The sequence below is a fragment of the Alexandromys fortis genome, unplaced genomic scaffold (genome assembly GCF_014885135.2).
Source record: "Alexandromys fortis isolate MF-2015 unplaced genomic scaffold, M_Fortis_MF-2015_v1.1 scaffold_50, whole genome shotgun sequence".
NCBI lineage: Eukaryota > Metazoa > Chordata > Mammalia > Rodentia > Cricetidae > Alexandromys > Alexandromys fortis.
The window spans coordinates 11,377,767-11,404,335 of record NW_026067932.1 but is presented as its reverse complement, the minus strand read 5'-3'; the positions used below and the strand labels follow the sequence as shown (position 1 = coordinate 11,404,335).

Below are 26,569 nucleotides of genomic sequence, written 5' to 3'. Positions count from 1 at the left end.
GTGAAATCCAAGCTATATATTCTCCGGAGCAGTTGACTTGATTCAGATTCAAGGGTTTTCGGGAGCGGCTTAAAAACATTTCCAAGCACAGCCTTTTATCCGCGGCAGCAATAGGCAAGTGGATCTCGCGGAGTTCGAGGCCAGCATTTTCCAGCGAGTCAGCGCGAGTTCCAGACTCACTAATAGCTAAATGGTGAGACCTAACCTTTAAAACAAAAGTCCACTAGAACGGTAGTTTAACCAGATCTTTGGTTTAGCTTTCCTTCGCGGAAGGCTTCATATCCAGATGACGGCGACTTGCGCGAGGAGATTTGAGCCTCGGCGCTTGCCTTCCTCCCTCCTGCAGCGGCGTCGGTCGCGCCTGCGCCCTGAGTCCCCAGAGGCGGCTACGCGGAGCCGGTGGACTGCGCGGCGGATTCTCTTCGATTCGGGAGTTGCAGCCACCTTCGCCTCCACCATGAGTCGCAACTACAATGATGAGCTGCAGTTCTTGGACAAGATCAATAAAAACTGCTGGAGGATCAAGAAGGGCTTTGTGCCCAACATGCAGGTGAGCGGGGCCGGGGTAGCGGCCTTCGGGGCTGTGGCCTGCGGGGCGAGGGTAGCGGCCTTCGGGGCTGCGGGCAGCGCTTCCGCCGCTAACCGGCCTCCTCCGCCCCGCGCCGGCCGGGCCCCCCACAGGGTCCGGGTCTGCTCCCCAGCGAGGACAGACACAGTGGGGCGGTTCACGCGTGTTTTCCCCACGCATGTATTGTTCCCGGTCTTCGAGATGCCCGAGACCCCTAGGACCCGTCCGTACCCATCCAGGAAGACTGCTCTGACTTCGTGTCCAGTCTGCTTCTTTTTCTCTGCCTGGTTGATGTGGGAGCAGGAGACCAGGGGCTAAAACCAGGCCGTTTGTGCTCATGGCTTCCGTTAAAGTCGAGGAAGAAAACCTTTGGAGGTTTTGGCACGTGTGTTAAGTGACTCGGTCCCTTAAGTGCCAGGGGAATGCAATAAAGGTTTGCAGTCCTCGGTATTAGTAAAGAAGTTTCTGATAGGCCTTGCATGGTAGGTAGCTCAGGCCTGTATTCTCATCAGCACTGAAGACGGAGGGCGGAAGGCCCTATTAGCGGATACTACTGGGCAAGAGAACCGTCTAGGATGCCTACGGGACCAGCCAAAGCAACCTATTTAAGACTCTCAAAAATCACAAAATTTCCTTTTAGCCGTTCCTTTCATTTGACACGAAACAAAATGTCTTTGAGCCCCATTACTTTGCAAGATGCTAGGAAGAAAAAGACCACAGCAATAAAACAATGTTATTTTTCCTTTATTTTGTGGAAAGAGGGGGAGTTGGTTAGTAGATTTACCTGCTAGTTTTTTATTTGACACATGAAAATTATACATTATTTAGGACACCATGTTTTTTTTTTTTTTTTAAAAAAAACTGTGTAAGTTGCAAAATAGCAAAATCATAATAGACATACCTCAGAAGTTCATGATCACTGAAGTGGCAGTTTGAATGTGGCTGTCTTAAATATTCATAGCCAGAGGTGGTGTAGATTTTTAGTTTTTTTTCTGATTTGGAGATAGTTGCTGAGATTTCACTGGCTGAATATTCGTGATTTGAATCCAGATCTGAAATGCTCTAAAATCTTCCAGGTTCTTATGAGATGTAACAGGGGAGTTTGATGCAGAATAAACGATGTAAACCCAACACGTAGCTCATACATTCGTAGCGCATACATTCTGCCCACCTCGTCTGTCCGTGATGAACTTGGGTTTAGACGATGTTTGCCTTTCTCTTGTATCAGGTTGAAGGGGTGTTTTACGTGAATGACTCTCTGGAAAAACTGATGTTTGAGGAATTAAGGAATGCCTGTCGAGGCGGGGGTGAGTACACTTTAGGCTCCTGTATGGGACGGTAAAGCCTCCCCTGTACCCTGAGTAAAGAACTCATCCAGAGTAAAACACTTTCAAGGAAAGCGCCTGTTTGTGACCGCCTGTTTAGCATGCTGCTGGTTAAGGGTTTGGAGCCCGGGGCTAGTCTATTCTCATCCTGCACCCGCTGTGTCTCAGGCACCTCATTAGGTCTTTTACAGTGATTGTCCATGCCATGTTTGTAATAACGAAACAGATAATAACAGTATTATCTGTCTTTTGTAGACGGGCAAATTCAGTGAACTTAAGTGATTTTGTTTCTTTTTATATTTTTATTCTATGTGCATTGGTGTTTTGCCTGCATGCATGTCTGTCTGGAAGGGTGTCGGAATCCTTGGAGTTACTGACAGGAGCCGCCATATGGGTGCTGGAAATTGAACCCAGGTCCTCAGGAAGAGCAGCCAATGCTCTTAACTCTTGAACCATCTCTCCAACTAAGTGATTTTTAACTTGTCCTTGGTCACAATTTCAAATCTGAATTCCTGATTTTAAAACCAGTGCTCCCTTATGCATGCACATGTGCCTGTATGCTTCTTAGATACATTTATTAATGCCACATTGTAAATGATACTGACTGGACTCGGGAGTGAGTGATGATGGGCAGGTGCAGGACTTGTTGCCTTTCCAAGTTTTACTTCATCAGCACTCCTGATTCTATTAAGGATGAAGGTCATTAACCCATTCCTACCCAAATTTCCTAGTAAACCTGGGTGTAGGGGGGTGTCATGGGGACCCAAGCATTCTTAATAAGGATTTGAAGCATCTCAAGAGGACAAGGCCAGCTCCTAACTGGCTGGTATGCTAGTTAGGTGAACATCAGGGTTGACACCTGTCATGGCTACCCCTCTTCCCTCACTTGAGCGTGTCCCCTTGTGTTAAGTGGCACTGCTACAGGCCTTGGCTGTGGCTCAGTGAGGAAAGTGCCAGCTGTGTAAGCATGAAGACCTGAGTTGGAATCCCTAGTATCCACGTCAGAGCCAGGTGCCAGAGACAGGCAGAGCTTGCTGCCCAGTCAGTCTAACCAGTAACTGGTTCAGTGAGAGACCCTGCCTCAAAACATAAGGTAGAGGGCTAGGGAAAAAGTGCTTGCTACACAGCCCTCACCACCTGGGTTCACTTCCTAGAGCCCGTGGAAAGATAAGAGGATAGAACTGGCTCCGCCAAGCTGTCCCCTGGCCTCCTTGTACATGCACACACCTACACACAGCGAGTAGATAAAAGTTTTAAATAAAGTGGAGAGACTTTGAGGAAGATACCGATTGTGGGCTTGTGGCCTCCACGTACACACACACATACATACATACACACATACATACATACACACACACACACATGTTTAAAAAAAAAAAAAGCAGCTGCTAACATTTGACAAAGCTGGACTTGCCCTCCATCCGTCCTGACTCTCAAGTCATTGTTTTGTTTTCTCAGCTCTTCCCCCATTGCCCTTTGCCCTTTAGGTTAACACCACAGCTGTTTTGGGGTAGTTTTGTTTTGAGACAGTCTTGATCCCTTAAAACTGGTGTTACAGATGGTCAGAGACGGTTGTAAGCTGCCATGTGGGTGCTGAGACTCGAACCTGGATCATCTGCAAAAACAGCGAGTGCTTTTAACCATTGAGCATCTCTCCAGCTCCCACTGCTAATATTTTTAATGACTACTATGAGTTATTGAGAGAGTAATTTTATACTGGCGGCATAAAGATTAATAGTTAATGTTTTCTATCCCTCGTGCACAGAACACTGATGAGCATGTCTGGTGTTCTGCCCCTCCTGTGAACGTGCTTCTGGTGTGCACAGAGCACTGGCGAGCGTGTCTGGTGTTCTGCCCCTCCTGTGAACGTGCTTCTGGTGTGCACAGAGCACTGGCGAGCGTGTCTGGTGTTCTGCCCCTCCTGTGAACGTGCTTCTTGACGTTTCCTCCCCACTTTCCTTTCCACCATCCTTCTCTGCTCTGTAACCAGAACCTCTGCCCCTTCATGTACTTAAGTCGTGCTAAAAATTAAATGTGTCATTTTTTTCAGACTGAGGTGTGTTTGTTTCAGGTGTCGGTGGCTTCCTGCCAGCCATGAAGCAGATTGGCAACGTGGCAGCCCTGCCTGGGATTGTTCATGTGAGTCAGAGCCAGAACCTTGATCATTCACATTGTGTGTGATTGTATGTAAGTTTGCTGGATGAGTGAAGGGCTCCACCTAACGGATGCTGGTGTCATTTAGACGGTGACCTTTGCCTGTACCAGTAACACTTAGATTTAGGACTGAGGCCCGGTAGCCCCTCTGTCTCTTAATCTAAGAGTTTGGAGCGGCTGTTGTGAAGGGATTTAGATCTTACCGTTGTGCATCGTTACTCCTTCAGCAGTGCACCGTTCTAGGTCTCACTGTGAGTCTGTGTGAGGATGATTGAGAAAGAAAGGAAGAGGACTGCCCAGCTGGCTATGCTAGCGATGCTGGGGCAGTGATGGTGAATAGAGTGGAGCTGGGTGGTGTGCGGTGGGGGGGGGCTCCACTAGCCTAGCGTTCAGATTTCACCTTCAGAGGAGAGTGCTGAGAAGTAGATCCATTTACCAGACTTTTATGGGGCTTCTTCATTAACAGTGCGGTGCTTTGGGGAGGGTAGGTGGGGGTGTTGATAAAATGAGGGGGCTCCAGTATCTATGAACTCATATTTCTGGTTATCTCCATGTCTCACCATATATGACGGCTTTTCTGTATGGCATGGCGTACCATCCTTTACTCGGCCCCTGTATTTGAAATGTGCTATATTGATGCCATCAAATAGATTTCACTTGTGAAAATCCTCATTACCTGTATAAACCATGGAACAGCTACAGCTTGCCAGTGTCTTGAGAGAATTTAAAAAGTAACAGCACTGCACTTAGCATGTGATTCTCTGGCAGCCTGTCACTCTGAGACTTCCCTGTTGGCAGTCAGACTATGAAATGATGTCCTCGGCAGTATTCAGCTTTGTGAACAGGTTCATAGACAGATAGTTCACCATGGGGCTCAGAGTGAAGGCAGAGTGGAACAGCTGTGTTTCAGGTCTCGTTCTTTTCCAGCGGTCCATTGGGCTTCCTGATGTTCACTCAGGCTATGGCTTTGCCATAGGGAACATGGCTGCCTTTGATATGAATGACCCTGAAGCCGTGGTATCCCCAGGTAAGGTGCTGGTGTCATGTGGCTTCTCTGTGTTGTGTGGCCTTTCTGAGACAGTGTGCATTTCTCAGTCTCATTCAGTGATTTCTTGTTTTCTACATTAAAGCTGCTTATGGATAGGTAGGCTATTAAAATATCAATCAAATCATTTACTGAAAACTTTGGGGATTTTTATCAGATGCCAGGGAATATCAGACATTGGCTGCAAAAGAAACATTTCTCTGACAAAATTTCTCTTGGTGACTCAGCTACTGCATAGGTAAATGTGTCCAGTGTCAGCACTGAGCGTTATTGGGAGGAGAGAATGAAATGAGCTAGACTCAGTACTTCCTCGCATCGTTTCTGTTCTAACACTAGTATTTTTCATTAATTTCTAGGCTAGTGTAGGAGCCAGGCCTTCATCATGGTGTGCTCACACATGTGCCATTCTACGTTGTCCATCCTTTCTCCTCCCCAGCTACCCTGTCCCTCCTCTAGCTGCTTGCCTTTCTTCCCCCCAAGTTAAGTCCACACACCTCAGTCTGCTTGCCTACGGCTTGTGTTCTGTTCCCTAATTCCCACCTCCCTCAGATCCCTTCCTCCCCCTCATGATCCTCTTTCTAGCTTTATGACCAGCAAACATGTAATACATTGATATACACAATTTTAAATTTAGGTTCCACTTATGAAAGAAAACATTGGATATTTGTTTTTCTGAGTCTGGCTTACTCTGCTTAACAGTAATTTCCAGTTGCATCCATTTTCCTGCAAATATTATTTTCTTTACGGCTGAATAAAATTGCACACGTACTCCATTTTCTCTATACGTCAGTTTGTTGATGGCCATCTAGGCCAGTTCCACTTCCTAGCTGTTATGAGTAGTGAGACTGTTAACTGACATGCAAATGTTGCCCAGGAGTGGTGGAGCAGGGTCATAGAGTGGGTCTGTCTTCAGGAACCTCCATACTGATTTCCACAGTGGTGGCCCAGTTTATATCCTCACTGTAGAGTATAAGGATTCACCAGCATTTGCTGTTGTTTCCTTGATGGTGGTCACTTACTAGGTAAGGTAGAATCACCTCTAGTTGTTCCTTGTCAGTCATCTTTATAAAGCTGGAAGGCATGGTTTTCAGAAATACTTAGATCTAAAAATTTTGTACTAACTGGTAAATAGGGTTTCTTCTATTGCTGTGAAGAGACACATGACCGTGACACCTCTTACAGAGGAAAACATTTCATTGGGACTGCTTTACAGTTTCAGAGGTGTAGAGTTTCAGAGGTGTAGTCCATTGTCATGGCAGGAAGCATGGCAGCATGCAGGCAGACACGGTGCTGGAGAAGGAGCTGAGATTTCTACATCTTGATCCACATACAGCAGAAGGAGACTTTGTGCCATACTGGGCATAAAGACCTCAGTTTGCCTCCACAGTGACACACTTCCTCCAACAAGGCCACACCTCTTAATAGTACCATTCCTTATAGGCCAAGCATTCAAACACATGAGTCTGTGGGGGCCATTCCTATTCAAACCACCATAACTGGAAATTCCATCTTTGTATGCAGATACGCTATAGTCTTAAATGCACAAATTAGGAAAATTGTGTGAAATATTTTTTTAATTTAATTAATTTAATGTGTATGGGTATTTGGCCTGTATGGATGTGTGTGCCTGGTACCTGGGAAAGGCAAAAGAGGACATAACAGATCCCTTGGGACTGAAGAAGTTGTGAGCTACCTTGTGGGTGTTGGGAATCAAACTGGGGGCCTCTGGAAGAGCAGGCAGTGCTCTTAACCACTTAGCCATCTCTCCAGCCTCCTGGAATATCTTTAAAAGTTGGAGAAAATACAACGGTTTAGATGTACAAAAGACAAAACATTGGAAATTGTTGTTGTTTTTTTGAGAAAAAAAAGATGCACAGTAGGAAAGGTTGGCTGTTTGAGAAGACTGGCAGTTATCAGCCTCTTGTGAGACAAACGGAGGCAGGTTACTACTCCCGTCCGTCTGTCTGCCACATTCCCCACTGTGGGTGAGGTCCCTTAGTGCATGTGTTGCTTGCATTGTTGCAGTGTTGACAGACTTGCCCAGCAGCCAGTCACTTTGATGGCTACATTAAAACATGCTTGTCCTTGAAGGAATGTGCCCTCTTTTAACTCCATATTAGTAGTGAGGAACTTCAAGTAATGCTCTGATTGTCTGATTATTTTGCTAAGATTTGACGTAACTTCTGTATGTTGTAGGTGGTGTCGGATTTGATATTAACTGTGGTGTGCGCTTGCTCAGAACCAATTTAGATGAGAGTGATGTGCAGCCTGTGAAGGAACAACTTGCCCAAGCTATGTTTGACCACATTCCCGTTGGTGTGGGATCAAAAGGTGTCATCCCAATGAATGCCAAGTAAGAGCACGGGGTCCTGGTAAACGGAAAGGGGGGGAACCATGCGGCTCAGCTTTGCTTCCAGTTTAGACATGTACTCAACCACTTGTTAGGAAGCGCAGATTAGTGCTTTGTAAAGCGTTAGCTCCAGCCCATGTTCATTAGAACAGCCCTTGAGCGGGGCTTACTGGCATACACACCTGCAGTCCCAGCCTCTCGGGGGACTGACATGATGGGATCATTTTAACCCAGGAGAATAAAGCTATCATGGGTAACATATAAGACTCTGTGTCTACAATTTAAAAAGAGAAAGCATGTAGCCAGAAAGAGGACTCAAGTTAAGACTGTTGGCTGCTCTCCCAGAGGCCCAGGGTTCAATTCCCAGCACCTACACAGCAGCTCACAACTGTCTGTTATTCCAGACCCAGGGCATCTGACACCTTGTGGGTACTGTATGTACAGTGCCTATGTTGGAGCGAAACTCCCATATACATAAAAGTTAAGAAAAACAGTCCTTGACACAGAGTATTTTTAGAATAATGACACTGTGCCCAATACCTCACCCAGGAGATGACCACTGCTAGCAGAAAGCAAATTAACAACAGGAAATTAAGCTTGGTAAGAGGTGTCAGGGTTCAGACTGAAGAGCTTTTGCTTCTCAGACAGGCTATGTTCTAAGTACCTCTCAAGGAGCCCATTCATCCTACAATGTTTTTTTTTAATGATGGTACTGAATATGTGCTCTGTTTAGTTAAGTAGTGCAGTAATTCAAGGCTCGGTATTTCTATCTCTTGGGTACCTAGTGACAGTGCTGTACTGCTCATGCCAAACGGTATACCTTACACGTGGCAGGGTCTTCTCTACCCTAAACCTGCTGTGTAACCAGGCTGGCTTGAACTCATGGTCCCTGCCTCAGCCTCCCAAATACTAGGGTTGCAGGTGTACACCACCATATCTGGATCAAATGTTGTGTTTATCAAGTATAAGTCAAAGATGTTCTGTTGACATGTGCATTGTATGTACTTTGCATTTTAAGTTTGTATGCATACACTAATGCATAAATGCTCTTAACTGTTACCTGTTACACAGTCCTTTCCACCAAAAATATCAAAGAGCACGTGAAGGAAAATTAATTTAGATGCTTATCCTTTATTTTCATATGACCCCTGTGTCACCCCAATGTGAAAAACATACATGTAACAATTACTGATTGAACATGAAGCATCTTTACAAATATTTCAGGTAAAATTTTGTCCTAATTCATTTTGTTTGTAAAGGGTTGTCATCTAGGGTAGTGGAGAAGGGAATATTCTCTACTGGCTGTGTGAGAAGCCTGCCCTTTGGGTGATGGTGAAGCATCCTCACTCTTAAGTATTTAATGTGTGTGCCCTACATCTTCAAAGTGTGGATGCAATAAAGCCACACAATGCTTTGGTGAAAATAAACCTTAAGATGTAACCTGTGTTACTTGAGGAAATTCAGGTATCTTCATTATTTGACTATTTTTTCATAAATTATTAATATAGACATGTAAAATAGAGGTAGATGGTAATATCTGATTAAGATTACAGCTTTTCTGTGTCAGTTTAATTGTCCCTAATGGAATTCAGAATCTGAGAGGCAGATGTATTATAAAAGAAAACAATAATAACTGAAAAATACATCACATGGGCTGATGATATATACCTCAGTTGGTAGAGTACTCACTTAGTGTACATGAAAACTGAGCACAATGATACATTTTGTGTCCACTCTTGAGATAGAGACAGGAGTTTTTGCCAAAGGTCATCTTTGGCTACATAGTGAGCTCAAGGCCAGCCTGAACTACATGAAAACCTGCTTTGGTTTGTTAAGTACAACAGACCATGTAAGTGTCAAGTGAAACTGTAATCATGTTTATAACACTATCTCCATTTTACATAGTGATCATTTATGTGACTACTTTCCTCAAAATCAAACAAACAACCTAGAAAGCATGAACTTTTAATCAAGCCTGGTACACAGGAGTAGTGTACCATGTACTATGCTCTGGGATGTGTTTCTTCCTAACCTTGGTTGTCCTTTGCTGTGAAATGACTTTATTTCCTTGCTCACCCCAGAGACTTGGAGGAGGCGTTGGAGATGGGTGTGGACTGGTCGCTGAGGGAAGGCTACGCCTGGGCTGAAGACAAGGAGCACTGTGAGGAGTACGGGAGGATGCTGCAAGCTGACCCCAACAAGGTCTCGCCCAGGGCAAAGAAGAGAGGCCTTCCTCAGGTAACTCACTTTACAGGATCTACAAAATATTTTAGCTTTCATCACGGAGGAAATCTGTACCTTCTGTTTAATAAAAAATATATCCTTAGATTTTTTTGTTTGTTTTTTTACAGTACATCAAAAAACAAATCTGTTTGCTTACGCATCATTTTTCTGAAAGGTTACATAGAGCTTGCAGATAGTTATAATATTGTGAGTTATAACATGGGATAGAATTATGAGACTTACAAAGTATGCCAAAGTTTATTTTTAAAATTTTTTTTTAAAGAGTGTAGGGCAGTGAGATGGCTCAGTGATGGAGACACAAACCTCACAACCCAAGTTCTAGTCTCCAGAGCGTCCATAAGGTAGAAGGAGAGACTGACTCTCCTCTACGTAAGTGCTTTGGCACACATGCCCGACATCGTACAGATGCAACAGTCGTAGACAACTTAAAGCTTATGCTACACTAGATCTCTGGTGCAGTCCACATTATTTTTGGAAAATGCTGTAATAAGAATTTCTAAGACTTAGAATTTTTTTGTTACTTGAGACACTTGTGTATAGTTATTTTGTTGTCTTGGTTTTACCTGTTTGCATTTTAAATATATGTTTGTTTACTTGTTTTTAACTAATATAGAAACTATTTAATCAGACATTCTTACATTTACAGTTGGGGACCCTGGGAGCAGGCAACCACTATGCAGAAATCCAGGTTGTAGATGAGATTTTCAATGACTATGCTGCTAAGAAGATGGGCATCGACCATAAGGGACAGGTGTGTGTGATGATCCACAGTGGAAGCAGAGGCTTGGGCCACCAGGTAGCCACAGGTATGTTCTAGCAAAGGTATGGTTTGTGGGGAACAGAATGAGAGAGGTAAATTGAGCCATGGAAGTACATTGTGTGGGTTTTTAACTTGTGACTTTCTTTACTTGTGACCCTGAACAAACTAATAACTTCATTGGATCTTTCTCATCTGAAACAAGAGGGTAGCAAGATTAGAGAAATAATATATGCAAAGATTTGAACTGCATGGTCACTGAGGAAGCCCTTGGTAATGCTAGTTCTGTTTAGCGCTGTGTTCTCTGTTGGGGGTTAGTGCTGACTAACCACCTTGATAGTACTTGGACTTTGGAGTTTAGGTACTCATTCAGTCAGCGTATAGTACTCGGCAAGGTTAGTGATTTTGGTGGATTGAATTCTAAATTCGGTACTTGGCCTCACTGTCTGATGGATAAGATCATGTTCATTGAGAAAAAGGATCGGAGAGAGAGCTCAGTTAGTAAAGCGAGGGGCAAGCCCAGTGACCTAAGTTCAGTCCCTCAACCACAGAGAAATGCAAAGATGGTGCACACTTGTAATCAATCACAGTGTTGGGGAGGCAGAAACAGACAAATGCGTGGGATTCACTGGAGCAACACTCAAGGTTGACCACTGGCATCCACATGAACACTCATCCAGACCCTCACACCACCACCACCAAGGACAAAAAGTATTAGTTGATAAAATATTGTAAGAAAGGCAACATTAATATGTTTTAAAAATATTGAGATTGCTTCATAGACAATTCTCAGGCTAGGCCTTGGGATTTGAATAGTTAACACATAGAAGACGTTCATGACAAGCAGGAAGAACAAAACCAAGGAACATGGAAATCGGTGTCTGGGTAGCTTACAGGCATCAGTGACTGTGGGAGACAGTGTACACACATGGAAATTATAAACATCAAATTCCATGTTCCATCACCTGTACAGCTGTGTCTTATCCTGTAAGAACCAATCATTTGTGCCAGCCTGATCCTTAGTCTAGCAGATCCATGAAGCACTGACTGTTTTTATTTGTAAGACATTGTTTATTTGTAAGACATTGATTGTTCCACACACTATGATCTCCTCATTCCAGAGGCTGAGCAAAGGGAGCACAGCTGTGAAGTAGCCCAAACAATGTAGTTAGCCGGAAGACAAATGAGTTATAAAGTGAGACCCATGATGATAACAAAATATGTGCTATTCTCATTTACTTACATGTTGGGAAGGAAGTCCATGTTGCTGTTAGTTATACACATCCCATTTAAGGTTTCTGGAGGCATATGCTATCTGCTTGTCTCACAAATCTGTATCACCATACTCAGACGATTCTCAGTAAATATCTTTTTTAAAAAAATCATGTGTGTGTGTCTGTCTGTCTGTCCTTGCTTGTCTGTATGTGCTCAATGTTCACACAGTGCCCATGGAGTCCAGAAGAGGGTACATATCCCCTGGAACTGGAGTTAACAGTCAGTTGTGAGCCACTATGTGGGTACTGGGAATGCAGCCAGTGCTCTTAATTCCTGAGCCATCTTTTCAACCCTAAATATATCTTGATTGAACAGTTAGATGAACTTAGAAGCACACTTAGGGTTTTGTTTTGAATTTGTATGTTCTGTCTTTGTACAGTAAATCTGAATGATTTAAGAGAAACTTCCCTGGGCTGACCTAAGGCTCTGTTGTTTCAGATGCACTCGTAGCTATGGAAAAGGCCATGAAGAGAGACAAGATTATAGTCAATGACCGGCAGTTGGCTTGTGCTCGGATCGCATCCCCAGAGGGGCAGGACTATTTAAAGGGAATGGCTGCAGCTGGAAACTATGCCTGGGTTAACCGCTCTTCTATGACCTTCTTAACCCGCCAGGTAAAGTAAAATTGCTCTCTTGAGTTAATCAGGAAGTTAAGCATGTTTGATTTTAGAAATTTGTATTCTGGATACTAGAGAAGTATCTTAAGTTTTGGTGTCTTTGGCCAGGAGAGTAATGAAAAGGGCCTGGGAAATAAGAAAAGAGAGAGAGAGACGCAGAATGGCCTCAATTTGTCTTGAGCCACAGCAAGAATGCAGACGCTGTTCTCTGAGGTCAAGAAGGCCGTGAAAGAAGTGTCAGGCAAGATCCACAGAGGCAGACAGTTGTGTTCTCCAGGTGGTTTCTGTGTTCGTGTGGAGATTAGTGACTGCTGTTTTTGAATTCTGAAGTCCCTACTCCAGGAATTCACTAGCCGAAAGCAGTAAAGTACATTCTCAAGAGCTAGAGCTACTTGTAATGCAAACTTTCCCCTAGGCTTTTGCGAAAGTCTTCAACACAACCCCTGACGACCTGGACCTGCATGTGATTTATGATGTTTCTCACAATATTGCCAAAGTGGAGCAGCACGTGGTGGACGGGAAGGAGCGGACGCTGTTGGTGCACAGGAAGGGGTCCACCCGTGCTTTCCCTCCACACCACCCGCTCATTGCTGTTGATTACCAAGTATGTAACCCTGCATTTGTGTTTGAGCCATGAGATCACGATGTCGAGAATGCTAGATACGGGCTTAGTGCAGCAGGGAGCAGCAAGTGTGTAAAGAACAATGTCCCCCATGGCAGCAGTGGTTCCCAGTCTGCCCCAGCGATGCCCCGTCCCATAGTTCTGTATTAGGAATGTTCTACTCCCCTCAGCTCAGTGATAGCCTGAAAGTTATTGGAAGGCAGGACGGAGGGTAAACTGCAGTTTTTCTTTCCCTTATGCTTACGTTTGCAGATGAGGAAGTCCAGAGAGGGCAGTCCTTGCCATGGATGAGAAATCCTGCAATACTTCCCTCCAGTCTGAGTTTTCTGTGCCATGTGCAGTCTGTTGTGGGCCTCACATCTTCCTTCTCTTTCTTTTCCCCAAGAACCAAAAAAAAAGAAGTAATTCCTTAATACAGCTAGCTGTAAGAGCATTGAGTTTAGAGCATTAGGTTCTTCTGCAATTCTGCAACACGAAGTTTCAGCATAAAAAGCATGTACCTTTCCAACATTTACTGTTTGGTGTTTTGTATCCTCAGCTCACTGGACAACCAGTGCTTATTGGTGGCACCATGGGGACCTGTAGTTATGTTCTGACTGGCACTGAGCAAGGCATGACTGAGACCTTTGGAACAACCTGTCATGGAGCGGTAAGGAAATGAAAACTCACTTAGAAATTTACTCTTCAGGGTTAAGTTTAGCAACATCTAGGTTTGAGTGTGTCATGACTACTGCAAATGATTCCCCATAATATACTGTTTAATGAGCTGACTGAAATCACCTGGAATCTCAGTAAGGCCTTTGTAGGATCGAGTCCAGAAAATCTAGCTGGACAGTTACCAACTAGTTCAAGGCAACTAGCTTGTAAGTGACATAACTATCGGAAGCCCCACACTGGACCTGCTCACTCGCTTCATTTGTCTCTTGGACAGTCCGCTCCAGATGTGGGCAGACGTACTCTTAGCACAGAGAGCCCATCTGTTTGGTGATGCCTCACATCTTCTCAGCCACTTGTGGTGAACTGTGTAGAGAGCTGGGTACTTGAGACCTTCTAGGCTTTGGGAGCTCAGTTCAGCTGTGCCGTGATAGGGCAGGAAGAGCCACAGGACTGTGTAAACGGCCATTGCTTTGTTTCAGGAATTTTTGCTTACAAAAAGGTGGTTGACTGATGGATACTTAGTCAGTGATGCTTAGAATCATTCAAAATAAGTCTTTAAATATAAAATGTTTTATTTTCAAAAATGGTATGATGAGTCTTCTTGATAAAGGACATATAATAAGGTTAAACTAGCAAAGGTAGGTGTGTGTGTGTGTTCCAGAGTCAACATTGGTTGTCTCCTCCAACACTTGCCACCTTGTTTTGTGAGACAGGTTTCTCTCTGTACCTGGGGCTCACTGATGGCTAGACTGACTAGCTAACTAGCCTTTGGGATCCTCCTGTCTCTGCCTCCCAGTGCTGATCTGACAGGTGTGTTCCAAGCTCTTATCTGGGAGCTCGAGAACGAAACTCATGTTTTCATGCTTGTCTAGTAAGTGCTTTACCTACTGATCCAACCTCCACACCAGGTGGTTTTGTTTTCTTTTAATCTATTCATACTTTATTTCTTTCTTTGTGTGTGGGTATACCAGGAGGGGTATGATGTGACCTAGCATGCAGGTGAAGTCAGGACAGTTCTGTGGCAGTTGGAGCTCTCCTTCCATGGTATGGCTTCTGGGAATCAAACATGACAGCAAGTACCTTTTACCTACCTCACCATCCCAATGGCATTTGGGTTGGTTTTTTGTTTGTTTTAAACTTTTATTATTATTATTATAATAATAATAATAATAGCCCACAGCCTTGTGCTCGGGCATTTGGAGCTGCCGCCCATACATACAGTGATATGTTCCTGTAATCCTAGCTACTGACAAGGCTGATGGAGGAGGAGTACCAAGTTCAAGGCCTGCCTGTGCATTGTAAGCAGCATAGCAAGGCTTAGCTCAGAAGTGAACACACAAGCAGGTGCGATCATTCAGTGGGTAGAGGTACTTGCTGCAAGCCTAATGACCCTCATTCCATGGAGCCCTCACACCTGCAGTTCCTGCACTCCAGCAAGATGGGCAGCAGAGACTAGAACCTTAGAAGGACATCAGCTGTCCTGGAGTTCACAGCAGCAGCAGAAACAAGAGCCTTACCTCAGCCAGGCAGAAGGAGAGAGCCCACTTCTGAAAGCTGTGTTCTGGCTCCACACACATGCCAGGGCTTTTATGCGTAAATGTTCTGACATGGACACACTAATGATAATGAGAGCAAATGAGTAAGTACATAGGAAGATGTGGTAATGGCAAGAACTTAAATAATCAAGGAAAAGGCATATAATCCCAAGGGCTTAAATAATTACTAGAGTCAAAGTTTTAGTTCAAAATTCATAAATTGAAGTTTACTCCTGTCCCTGATCCTTTCTCATTCTAGGGTCGTGCGTTATCCCGAGCAAAGTCTCGCCGTAATTTAGATTTCCAGGATGTCTTAGACAAACTGGCAGATATGGGAATTGCAATCCGTGTTGCTTCACCCAAGCTGGTTATGGAAGAGGTGAGTGAAGTCCTGATGGATGTTTAACAGAAGACCAGAGGGCAGGGCCAGGGCTGTGTGGGATTACTTACAGAAACGACTTGGAGTTTTTGATGATTTCTTTTTGGATTTTGGGGTTTTTTATTTTGTTCACTTTTTCTGGTTTGAGAATTCCACCCACGAGTATACACTTTTTATCATTGTCACCACCACCACCACCACTCACAGTTCCATTCCTACACATCCAACCAGCTCCGCCCTACTCTGGCCTGGAACTTGAAATATCCTCAGCCTCCTAAGTGCTAGGATTACAGGTGTAAGCTGCTACTCCTGTCAATTTTTGTTTATCTCATTTTGATTTTATATTGTCCTTTGTTTGGAGACTATTTACAGGCTAAGTCTATGAGAATGATTTTTACCGTTCGTATAGTTTCTTTTTTTTTTTTATTGAGAATAAGAAAAAAAAAGTTTCCGCCTCCTCCCAGCCTCCCATTTCCCTCCCTCTCCCCCCACTCTTCTCCCCCTCCCCCCACTCTCCTCCCCCCACTCCTCTCCCCCTCCCTCTCCAATCCAAAGAGCAGTCATGGTTCCCTGCCCTGTGGAAAGTCCAAGGTCCTCTCCCCTCCGTCCATGTCTAGGAAGGTGAACATCCAAACTGGCTAGGCTCCCACCAAGCCGGAACATGAAGTAGGATCAAAACCCCTTGCCATTGACCTTGGCTTCTCATCAGTCCTCATTGTTCGCCATGATCAGAGAGTCTGGTTTTATCCCATGCTGTTTCAGTCACAGTCCAGCTGGCCTTGGTGAGCTCCCAATAGATCAGCCCCACTGTCTCAGTGGGTGGGTACTCCCCCCCCCCGTGGTCCTGACGTATAGTTTCTATCTACATTATAATGTTTAAAAACATGTTGAGAGGACCAGCAAGTTGGCTCAGTATGGTGACCTAAATTTAATCCCCAAATCCCATATGATTGAAGAAGAAAACGTGTTCCTTCAAATTGTGTTCAACCTGCTCACATGCAGTGTGGCATGTGTGAACATACGGGCAGTGAAATTTAATTGTACAAAATTTAAAGTAATAAAGAACTTTTTATTTTTAATTTATTATGTATACAGTTTTGCCTGCATGTATCCCTACCTGCCTGAAGAGGGCACCAGATCTCATTATAGATGGTTGTGAGCCACCATGGAGTTGCTGGGAATTGAACTAAAGAACCCTGGAAGAGCAGCCAGTGCTCTTAAACTCTGAGCCATCTCTCCAGCCTAGAAGTAGTTTAAGATGATTGTGCACAGTTGTATACTTATATTTCAGTTTAGAGCAAATTTGAAAAAGGAGAGAGACATGTTTAAAGAGGTTATGTTTACTTCACAGAGAGGAAGAATTGTGTATAAAGATCTGCACGAACTTAAGAGAAAACCAGTTATCTGACCCTTCTTTTTTTTTTTCTTTTTTACTGCCACATGTCCTTGATGCTGTTTTGAACCTAAAGTCAAACTTTATTTGTTTTTTAAAAATGCAGCCTCTGATAAGTTCTTGATGTCATTCTTTAGTCAGTGCTCCCAGACGCGTGTCTTACCTCTGGTCACGTGGGTTTTTACATAGCTTCCCTCTTTTTGCTGCTGTAAATTAATTTATGGTAGGTATATTCATTCTTCAAGTTTTTAATGATTAGAAGTCTAATGCAGAATTACCGGGTCAAACCTTACTTTTGTGATAATTTATACTTGTTCTTAAGAGTAACACATTTGGCAGGGCATTGGGGGCTGGAGCCCTGACTTGGGAGATAAGAGCACTTACTGCTTTTTCAGAGGACCTGGGTTCAATTCCCAGCACCCATGTGGTTCTCACATCCACTCATAACCCCAGTTCAATTAACTCTGCCCTCTTCTGGCTCCTGCATGTAACAGACAGACATAAAATGTACAAAACACCCCAACATAAAATAAACCTAAAATTATCATCGCAACTTATAAAGTAATAACTTTAAAGGCTATGGAAAACACTTAAGAAAAGACCAGCAGCATTCGTCCAGCTAGAGATGGCCACCACTTTCCTTTTTTACTTACCTCATGGCCTTTTTCATTCCTGTGGTCTTATTTATTAGACATTTGTTCTGGTGCTAAGGAAGACACAGTGTAGAAAAATGATGTAATCCCTTCCTATGGAATGTAAGAGACAGTAAAATTGTAGTGTATTAATAACAGTGTAAACAGTGTAAATGCTATGAAGTCAAAGGAAACATGGGAAGGTGTAAGGGCTGACTGGGCGCGTGCAGTTCTACATAGGCTGAGCAGGGAAGGCTTTGATGTGGTGATACTTGAGTGTGGGCCTGAAGGACACAGGTGGCGTGAACAGGAGATGCAAGGAGACAAAGTCATTGGAGAGGCACCAGACCCTTTGGGTTGTGTCCCTACCCCAATCTCACCTTTGATTTACAGAACCTTTGCTTTTGCTCAGAGTGATAGAAGGACAGTGGAGGATTTGAGCAAAGAGTGCTTTGGTCTGCCTAGTGTGCCTGGTGATGAGGAGAGAGAAACCGATAGTGCAGAAAAGATGAGGTGGATCACCTGCTAGGGCTCGCATCTGAGTGAGAGGAACGTCAGGGTGGCATGTTTCCAGGGGAGCACCTGGCTGTGTAGAGGTGGCACTATCCTTAAAGTACGGTCCAGTGAGAGAGAGGCAAGTGGTGATTGTTTGTGCTCTAACAAATAAAGCTTACCTGAAGATTAGAGGGCTGAGCTAGCCACTAGTTAACCATAGAGATCAGGCTGTGGTGGCACACATCTTTAATCCCAGCACTAACTAGGGAGTTAGAGACAGGAAGTGATATGGCTGGGCGGAGAGAAATACAAGGCAGGAGGAGACGGGAGCTCGGCCCTTTTCAGTCTGAGGATTTTGTAGAACTCTAGTGGCTGGCTGCTCTGCCTCTCTGATCTTTCACCCTTAATACTTGACTCTGGGTTTTTATTATTAAGAACAATTAGAATTCACTATACAGCTGGGCAGCAGTGGCACTCGGGAGGCAGAGGCAGGCGGATCTCTGTGAGTTCAAGGCCAGCCTGGTCTCTAAGAGCTAGTTCCAGGATAGGCACCAAAAGCTACAGAGAAACCCTGTCTCGAAAATAAAATAAAATAAAAATCGCTCTAAGCTCTACAGGAAGTTATTTAGGGTGGTTCACTAACAGGGATGGTAGGGCCTGTATGGTTGGTTAAAGGAGTGTTGCCATGGAGAGCAGGAAGGAACAGAAGCCCAAATGTGTACTTGTAGAAGAGTTGTAACCCGCAGAGAGCGGTAGAGGTATACAGAGCCGTAGCCGCCACATAGCCGGAATGAAGGTGCTTCCAAGTGAAGAGGCCTCCCTGAATAATGGCATCTTTCAGATTCATTGCAAGAGAGTACCAGTGAGTCGGGGACTAGATGTCTGTCTCCCAGGTCATTTCATGCTGGCTGATAACCGAGTTGAGAGCTTGTGGGTGGTCTAATGTGACCACAAGATTTAAAACTGGTAGTTTTGGGGGAGAAAAGAAAGAGTGGAAATACACATGAATATTAAGGGGGACTCATGTTCCATTCTAGGCCCAGTCACATGGCCCAGTTTGAGAGGGGGAAATCTGCTTCATAAAGTTGGAGGCAAAAACCGCATCAGGGGAGATGCAGGTTTAGTCACAGCAGGGTGAAGGTAATGGACAGAGGAGAGTCACTGAAGTGGTCCCAGAGGTTCAGAAATGGAAGTGGAGCACACAGCCCAGTCAGGGTCTGGGCAGCCTGCCCTGTGTTAGCAGGTGGAAGGGATTGGCGGTGGTTGTAAGGAGTGGGTGTGTAGGGCAGGGAGTTGTGTAGATACACAGCCACACACTTGCAGTTGTTTAGATGGACACAGATCTCTTGTGAAGAGGAAGTTACTAATCCACATCCATTTAGAACTTTAATAGCTGCTGAAATAGAGAAATAATTTTGCTCCTATTACTGTTCTGTCATTTGGACCATTTCCTCCCAAGCGGATTGGTGTGTGCACTTGAAATGTGAAACTGCTTCTCTTTTTAATTAGTGTATGTAGTGTGTGTGCACGGTGTCTGGGCCAGAAGTCAGCGGTCAGTTCTCTCCCCCTCATACTGTGTGTTCCAGGGATAAAAGTCGGTCACAGACTTGCACATTCTCCACTGGGCCATCTCACTGGCCCCTGCTTTTAATTATACAAATAATAAATGTTTTTGAAGAAATTTTTTGAAAATTTTGGACCACCTGTTTATCTCACACCCCTTACGAGCCCTGAGTTTGTTCATACTTTTAACTTTTGCTTAGTTAATGGGCAAAAATATCCCAAGTATTTCTTAAAATTTCAAGTAAATCTTTGTGTTTTGAAAGATTTCTTGTTGGTGGACTTTAAAGTGTTCAATCCCTTCCCTGTAGGCTCCAGAGTCCTATAAGAATGTGACAGACGTCGTGAATACCTGCCACGATGCTGGGATCAGCAAGAAGGCCATTAAACTGAGACCAATTGCAGTTATTAAAGGATAAAGCCAAGCCCAGCAGAGGCTTGAAGTGCCATGGACTGAAACGCTTAAGACATCAGACTGAAGATCCAGAGTACACAGCACAGTGACTGGTGGAGAGGCTGCTGTTCCAGGAGCCAGGGTTGTAAAACAGCCTTCCAGGAGACATGTCTCCATTTGGAGCAGGCAAATGTGCCTCTTCCTTCTTTATCCCAGATTTTTGGGAAAATCTACTAGGTTGTAGGAAAGGGTCAAAAAGTTGCCTTACTCGGTCATACAAGTCTGTAATCACCAGAGTGGACTTTTCTAGCCCAATAGGTATCATGACAAATGTTCTATTACATATGGTTTGTGAATGTTTCCTTTTTTTCTACTGTGTCAGTTTGTGTCCATCTGTGGATCTCCTCACCCAGCAAAAGCTTAGATTCCCTTCTCTCATAGGAGCACCAAGCACCCAAGTTGTTGTAATCAGATGCTGGATAAGTGCATAGTGGGGTGTGCTGAGGAGCAGGAGTCAAAGAGAAGAGGCAGAGAGCCTACAGCACGCTGTCAGCAGATTCCGACCGCTTCGAGTAATGCTTTGACACTGACAGCAAAGAGCTCTCAGGTGACCCCATGTTTACATCTTTAATTACTATAAAAACATTAAATGGAGCTGGAGAGATGGCTCAGAGGTTAAGAGCACTGGCTGCTCTTCCAGAGGTCCTGATTTCAATTCCCAACAACCACATGGTGGCTCACAGCCATCTGTAGTGAGATCGGTTCTCTCTTCTGACATAAGTTGCAGTGGAAACTCCCAAGATACTGGAGATGCGGAAATGTGCAACATTCACCAGTAAAAGCTGCAGGCTCAGAGTGGACCTGGGCTAAGAAGGCAGTACTTCTGTCTTAGTTTGAGTTACCAGTGCTGTGAAGAGACACCACGACCACAGCAACTCATAAGGAAAACATTTAATTGGGGCGGCTCATTCAGAGTTTCAGGAGTTCAGTCCATTTATCTTGGTAGGGAGCATGGCAGTGTGCAGGCAGACATGTGCTGGTGACATGACCAGAAGGCAAAAGTAAGTCACTGGGTGGTATCCTAATAGTGCTAATGAGATTGTGGGGTCAATTACATTCCAACATCTGAGCTTGTTGGAGCTCAGATGGCGTCTTGATGCTACCCAGATACCCACCTGGGGGCTGAAGAGTTTGGTGTTCGCTCTGCTGGGTTTCAGTCTTGCTTTGGTCTGGTTTGTCTCTGTTACGGTCCCATTCTTCTCTTTTAGAAAAGGAATGCTTACTCTTTGCCGTTGCATGCTAGAAGTGTATAGTTTTAAAGAGTGCCTTGAGATCCAGAAGAGACTAACAACTTTTAACAGTGGCTAAAAAAAAATATTAGACTGAAAACCTTTGAATTTAATGTATTGTACATAATAAGATGTCCATGAACCTAACTAGAATGTTATAGTTTGAATGTAAAATGTACCCTAAAGGGTCATGTTTTGTGGTTCTTTTTTGTTTGTTTGTTTTTCGAGACAGGGTTTCTCTGTAGCTTTGGAGCCTGTCCTGGCACTAGCTCTTGTAGACCAGGCTGGCCTTGAACTCAGAGATCCACCTGCCTCTGCCTCCCCAGTGCTGGGATTGAAGGAGTGTGCCATCACCACCCAGGCCCTGTTTCTGCTTTATGATTCACAGAAACATGAGCAATCAGGTGCAGCCACACTCTCATCACCTTGGAGCCACAGGCTTCAGTGCCTAAGCCCTTCCAACTGTGAGCTGAGATTAACCCCATCTCTCTTACATTTCCTGTTGGTATTTTCTTGAATCAATGAGCAAAGTAATACAGTCATGTGATCTCTTTAAGTCTCAGGTTCCTCATCTTGAGAATGGAAGTGATAGATCCATCTTTTCACACAGCTGTGAAAATCAGCAGAGAATAGTATATAGAAGAGCTAGCCTGCTCTACAGTATAACCTCAGGAACTGCTAGCATATAGAATGATCTGCCTTTAGTGGTGTTTTACAAAGAAAAAGGAGGAGGAAGAGGAGGAAGGGGGAGAGAAGAGGAGGAGAAAAAGAAAGAGAATACTCTTGGGCCCAGAAAGATCATGTCATCTCACAAGACCCTGCTTATAGCTCATATATAGAATTCTTAGATTATTTTCCAGCGTCAGGAGTGGCTGGCCCCCTCTAGGCCCTGCTCTGGAGGCAAAAAACCAGTTTGGAGAGTTTGGAGAGTTGTGCTGTCTGGACGGACACCTTTCTGCAGCTCCCGTGGTTTCATTCTGGCTGGAGTTAATGACAGTGAGTAACCCGACATGAAAGGGGGGCTGACAGGTCTTCAAGCAAAGGACAGGGCTAAATAGCTATGGGATTAAACACCAGCCTCACCACCCAGAGAGTCTACAAGGAAAACACATATGCAACTCAGCGATGATAATCAAAGGGCTCGAAACGGTTTAGTTGTCATGAGCCTGTAAAGGAACTAAAAGGCACCTTCAGGCCCTCCTCTCTCTACCCCAGCAGGCAGCTTGTCTGTCTACCACGGGATGACAGGCGTGTGATGGCCCACAGAGAAGGATCAAAGGGGGCTCCCCAGTGGGATCCAGTCATCACTGCAGCGGAGGATTCTGGAGACCACATTTCTAACCAAAATCTCATTTCCGGGATGATGTGACCTTCTTCCTTTTCACTTTTGAAGACAGCAAAGATAACTTCAGGCTTCAGTCTGATAGTAACTGTCCGGAAAGCTTCTGGCAGGGGCATTCTGTAGAGTCTGTGTGTGCTTGGTTAGGATAGGCCACGCTAACATTCCCACGTGGTTTCCCTAGCCAGATAGGACCTGGCTTTCAAATTCAGGGTAGTCACAGGTGTCTTAAACAGCCAACAACTACTTCTCTACTCTGGAAGCCATGAAGTCAAGATCAGGGCTTCTTGGCCCTTGGGCATGCATGTCACAGCAGCTATCAGTGTGAACCCTGAGGAACATCTGGAGATTTCCAGACAACCAATCAGGGAAGACCTCAAAGGACATGGCGGCCTCTCTCCTTTTATCGTCCCTGTGTTCCCATAACACAGCACTCCGCTCCATAAACAACATTAGGGCTTGGTTTTGTTCTTTTAGAAGAAGGTGCAACGTTCCATGGCTTAGGGGAGTGCTCCACCGCAGGAGAAGGGGAGAGTCTTTTTGAAAGTCTGCGTTCCTGCGGCCAGTGATAAGGCTTGGTGGGTAAACTGGCCACGCAATCCTGACTACCCAGTTCAACCCTGGAGTCCACGCGAAGATGTAAGGACAGAACCGACTCCATCGGGTGAGAATAAGATCATTCCGCAATGCTGAGCCAAATCTGAAGCAAGCTTGATTTTTATTGGGATGTACCAGAGGCCACTGACTGCCTCCTAAGTTAGAACAACCCTGAGTATTTCTCACGGCCATTTTAAGGAGTAAAATCATGAGCAGTTGCAAAGCAGGTTTACAAAAGACAATAGAACAATATAGTAAGGAAATATAGAAAAACTTCAAAAGAAAATTCAATAGCCATCACCATGAGGTCAAAGTCTACCAGTCTAATGGAACCGGAGTTATTGGTGGTTGTGAGCTACCATGGGGGTGCTGGGAAACAAATTCAGGTCCTCTACAAGAGTAGCGAGCACTCTTAACCACTGAACCATCTCTCTAGCCCCCCCCCCCCTTCCTAAAATAAAAAAGGTTTTGGTTGTTTTTTAGACTGGTTTTGTTTTTAGATGAGTCGGGAAGTAAAGGATTGCAGGAGATGGTGCCTGGACAGTGCTCACCCAGATTGGTTCACTTCAGCTCCACCCTTCCCAGCCCAAGTTATCTCCAAAGAAAGGGTAATTCACAGTAAGGTATTAGATGGAATGTAGGAGGATGGGTTGTGGACCAGCGGGAGGGCACTTACCTAGCAAGTATGAAGCCCTAGGTTCAATTCCCAGCACCACAGAAGGGCGATGGGGGCAGAAACTTTAGAAAGCAGTTTGCCTTCAGATGTCAACAAGCATCAAGCAGTTTCTATAATTCATAACTGTTTGATGAGGCAGAGGGAATGACCATAGTGAAATACTCAATATGCCTGAAAACCTTCAAAGACAAATGGCTTGGACATGCATCAAGTTCAATTCATATTCATTATCCACATCCCTCTCCATTCAGCTCAAACATCGAAACAAAGCATTTTTGCTTTTTATATTTCAAGTCAGTGTCACTTTTCCAAACAAGTTAGAAGGGGTAAAACGGTACAGAGGAACATGCAAAGAAAAGAGCAGAAGAAACAGTGGGCAGGAATTGGGCGGGAAGATGGCCGTCAAGATCACCAAAAAGATCATTAACTTCGAGACTTTATTAAAAGTTTCCAAACGACCTCCTGCCGACAAAGCAGTATGTATCAAGCAAGAATGCCTTTTTTAGCACGGCCATTCACAGTCGGCAAGCCCATGTTCAGGTCTAGCCGATGCGCCACAAATGTGTTAGGAGTGGCAGCTCTGCCACCTTCATCCATAGTGCGGTGCTGTTGATTTCCAGTAAATTTCCCAAAGGGAAGGAATGTGCGAGACTGTGCCTCTCGCGTGTGTGTGTTTCTTTTCTAGCTAACATTTAATTGTTACAGCCTTTTGTGTTTTTAAAATCACCGCACAGATCTCGGACGGTCCTTCTGTGCTTTAGAAGAAACAAGTTTCCTCCAGCATTTGTAAGTTGCAGGTTAGGAACCAATGGGTAGAGGAGTAAAACACCTTCCAAACATTAAGATACTCCCGTCCCCACTCCAGAAGCACTTAATTCTTTTTCTTAAGAGAAGAACCCAGTTCCATAAAAACCTGGTGGGCGAGGGCGCTGCTAGCCGCGCTCCTCCGGCTCGCTGCAGGGCGAAGCTCCGGAGGATGCTTTGGACTCGCCGTCGCTGTTGCAGTCCGGCCTGTGGCGCTCCAGCAGCTCCTGCAGGTGCTTGATGTAGCCGATGGCGGCGCGCAGCGTCTCCACCTTGCTGAGCCGCTGGCCTGCCAGCTCGCGCGGCAGGTGCTGGCGGAGGCGCGCGTAGCCCTCGTTCACGCAGCGCACGCGCTGCCGCTCGCGCTCGTTACGCTGGCGCAGAAAGGCGGGCTCGCCGACGCTCCCCAGCGACAAGGACGGGCACGGCGCGCTGTCCTCGGCGTCCTGGCGCGCGGAGGTCCTGCCCGGCTCCCTCCGGGGCAGCGCGCCCAGCGGCGTCCGCATCGGAGACGGCAGAACCAGCAGTCCCGCCGGTTTGCGTTTCTCCATCCCTCCGCGGAAAAGCGTGCAGATCACCCGTGAGATGACTGTCTCAGCAGGAAGGCGACACTTGAAGCTTTTGCGTCCGAGACTCTGGTCCATCCAGACTTCCCTGTTTGTCTTTGGAGAAGTGTCTAGGTCCAGAAGCTAGGTACCTGAACACACGTGGAGGGGACTGCTCATGATTTCCGAAGCTCGTTGCTCTCTGCGGGTCTTTATAAAACTTCCGAGCAGAAAGGGCAAAGATAGAGGACACGCTTCATCCACGCTTGTGTCCGATCTTAATTCAAAAGTTAACAAAGGGTCCCCAGCCTGAATGGACGATCGCACCCCGAACAGATTAATCTTTCAAATCTGCCCAATTGCTGTAATTCGCTCCTGGGCCAGCCGGTGTGGCTCTCCGGGAGCCAGGAATTGAGCAGGGCCCTTTCCAGACACTTGCAGAACGGCTGGCCGGCAGAGAGAAAGTTTACTCCGGCTTTCTCCTTGAAAATCCAAACTTGACTGCCCTTTGTGGCTTCCGGCGTTCAGGTCTGATGGAAAGAGCTTTCAGGGTGTTTGCAAACATACCCCTGCTCTTTCATTTCTGGGGAGGTGGAGAAGAAGCACTCATCAAAGGAAGACTGCTCTCTTGCGGTTAGAAGATGTGTCAAGTTAAGGAGGACCTCCGGGGAAGCCCGAGGTTTTCTTCTGCGAAATCAAATCTTTCAAAAACCAAATTAGACACTTTTTGAAGGTAAGAACAAAATCTATATATTTTAGCATCAAATATAAGGATTGGTGAAATTGTGTTCTAGCGTATGTTTAACGCGAGGCCCTTTATGTTCTTGTTGCTCTGTAAAAACACATCAAAAGTCCGAACAGTAACACACACTTTTAGCTAGCTATTTCTCAGGGTGCTTACTGTAAACACAGCTTTAGTCCTGCCTCTCGACCTCTTCTAATCCCACTCAGGATATAAGGATACCTTCCCATAGCACAAAGTATTTTCCCATTGTATTCATCTTTATTTCCTCCCTCGAGGATTGGAAAACATTTGAAAAGTAGAGAGCCCCAATTCTGAGGAGAAAGGATATGGCTTTGAAGGCTTGTCTTTATGACGCTGCCTCCCCCCCCCAATGAATAATTAATCCATCTGTGCTGGTAAAGAGCTTTGAAGATGAAAGTGTCATTAAAAATCCAACTACACTGGTTAATGTCAAAGATTGTTATCACACGGAAAAATCAGATTTCCTGTTCGGCAAACCAACACATTAAAGGCACCTTCTACTTGAAAAGTCCAACTTAAAAACATGAGACGCAAAAACCCCCTAAATTTAC

The 26,569-nt window shown here is 45.0% G+C and overlaps 3 protein-coding genes across 3 annotated transcripts; 1 reads left to right on the top strand and 2 right to left on the bottom strand.

Annotated features, from left to right (window-relative positions):
- The first annotated feature begins 271 nt into the window (after positions 1 to 271).
- On the top strand, positions 272 to 20,363 carry Rtcb (RNA 2',3'-cyclic phosphate and 5'-OH ligase). Its single transcript, XM_050145671.1, has 12 exons — positions 272 to 550; positions 1,797 to 1,875; positions 3,965 to 4,032; positions 4,975 to 5,074; positions 7,289 to 7,445; positions 9,524 to 9,680; positions 10,333 to 10,492; positions 12,157 to 12,332; positions 12,751 to 12,939; positions 13,496 to 13,606; positions 15,409 to 15,528; positions 19,920 to 20,363. Exons 1-12 carry the CDS (start codon positions 287 to 289, stop codon positions 20,025 to 20,027), a joined length of 1,689 nt encoding a protein of 562 aa, XP_050001628.1. The 5' UTR covers positions 272 to 286; the 3' UTR covers positions 20,028 to 20,363.
- Positions 1,886 to 2,909, bottom strand: LOC126503773 (ATP synthase subunit ATP5MJ, mitochondrial-like). The gene is given in 2 exon segments (XM_050145680.1): positions 1,886 to 2,599; positions 2,602 to 2,909. Coding segments are annotated over 2 exon segments (273 nt in total). The 5' UTR covers positions 2,687 to 2,909; the 3' UTR covers positions 1,886 to 2,411.
- A 3,981-nt stretch (positions 20,364 to 24,344) lies between the features above and the next one.
- Ascl4 (achaete-scute family bHLH transcription factor 4) lies at positions 24,345 to 25,973 on the bottom strand. The gene has a single exon (XM_050145678.1). It carries the CDS (start codon positions 25,349 to 25,351, stop codon positions 24,836 to 24,838), a length of 516 nt encoding a protein of 171 aa, XP_050001635.1. The 5' UTR covers positions 25,352 to 25,973; the 3' UTR covers positions 24,345 to 24,835.
- Between the last annotated feature and the right edge of the window lie 596 nt (positions 25,974 to 26,569).

Excerpts from the sequence above, each read along its gene's own strand:
- Rtcb (XM_050145671.1), top strand. The coding sequence starts at position 287 with ATGACGGCGACTTGCGCGAGGAGATTTGAGCCTCGGCGCTTGCCTTCC. Across the intron at positions 9,681-10,332 it reads AGAAGAGAGGCCTTCCTCAG|TTGGGGACCCTGGGAGCAGG; the intron begins GTAACTCACTTT and ends TTACATTTACAG. Across the intron at positions 13,607-15,408 it reads GAACAACCTGTCATGGAGCG|GGTCGTGCGTTATCCCGAGC; the intron begins GTAAGGAAATGA and ends TTCTCATTCTAG.
- Ascl4 (XM_050145678.1), bottom strand. The coding sequence starts at position 25,351 with ATGGACCAGAGTCTCGGACGCAAAAGCTTCAAGTGTCGCCTTCCTGCT.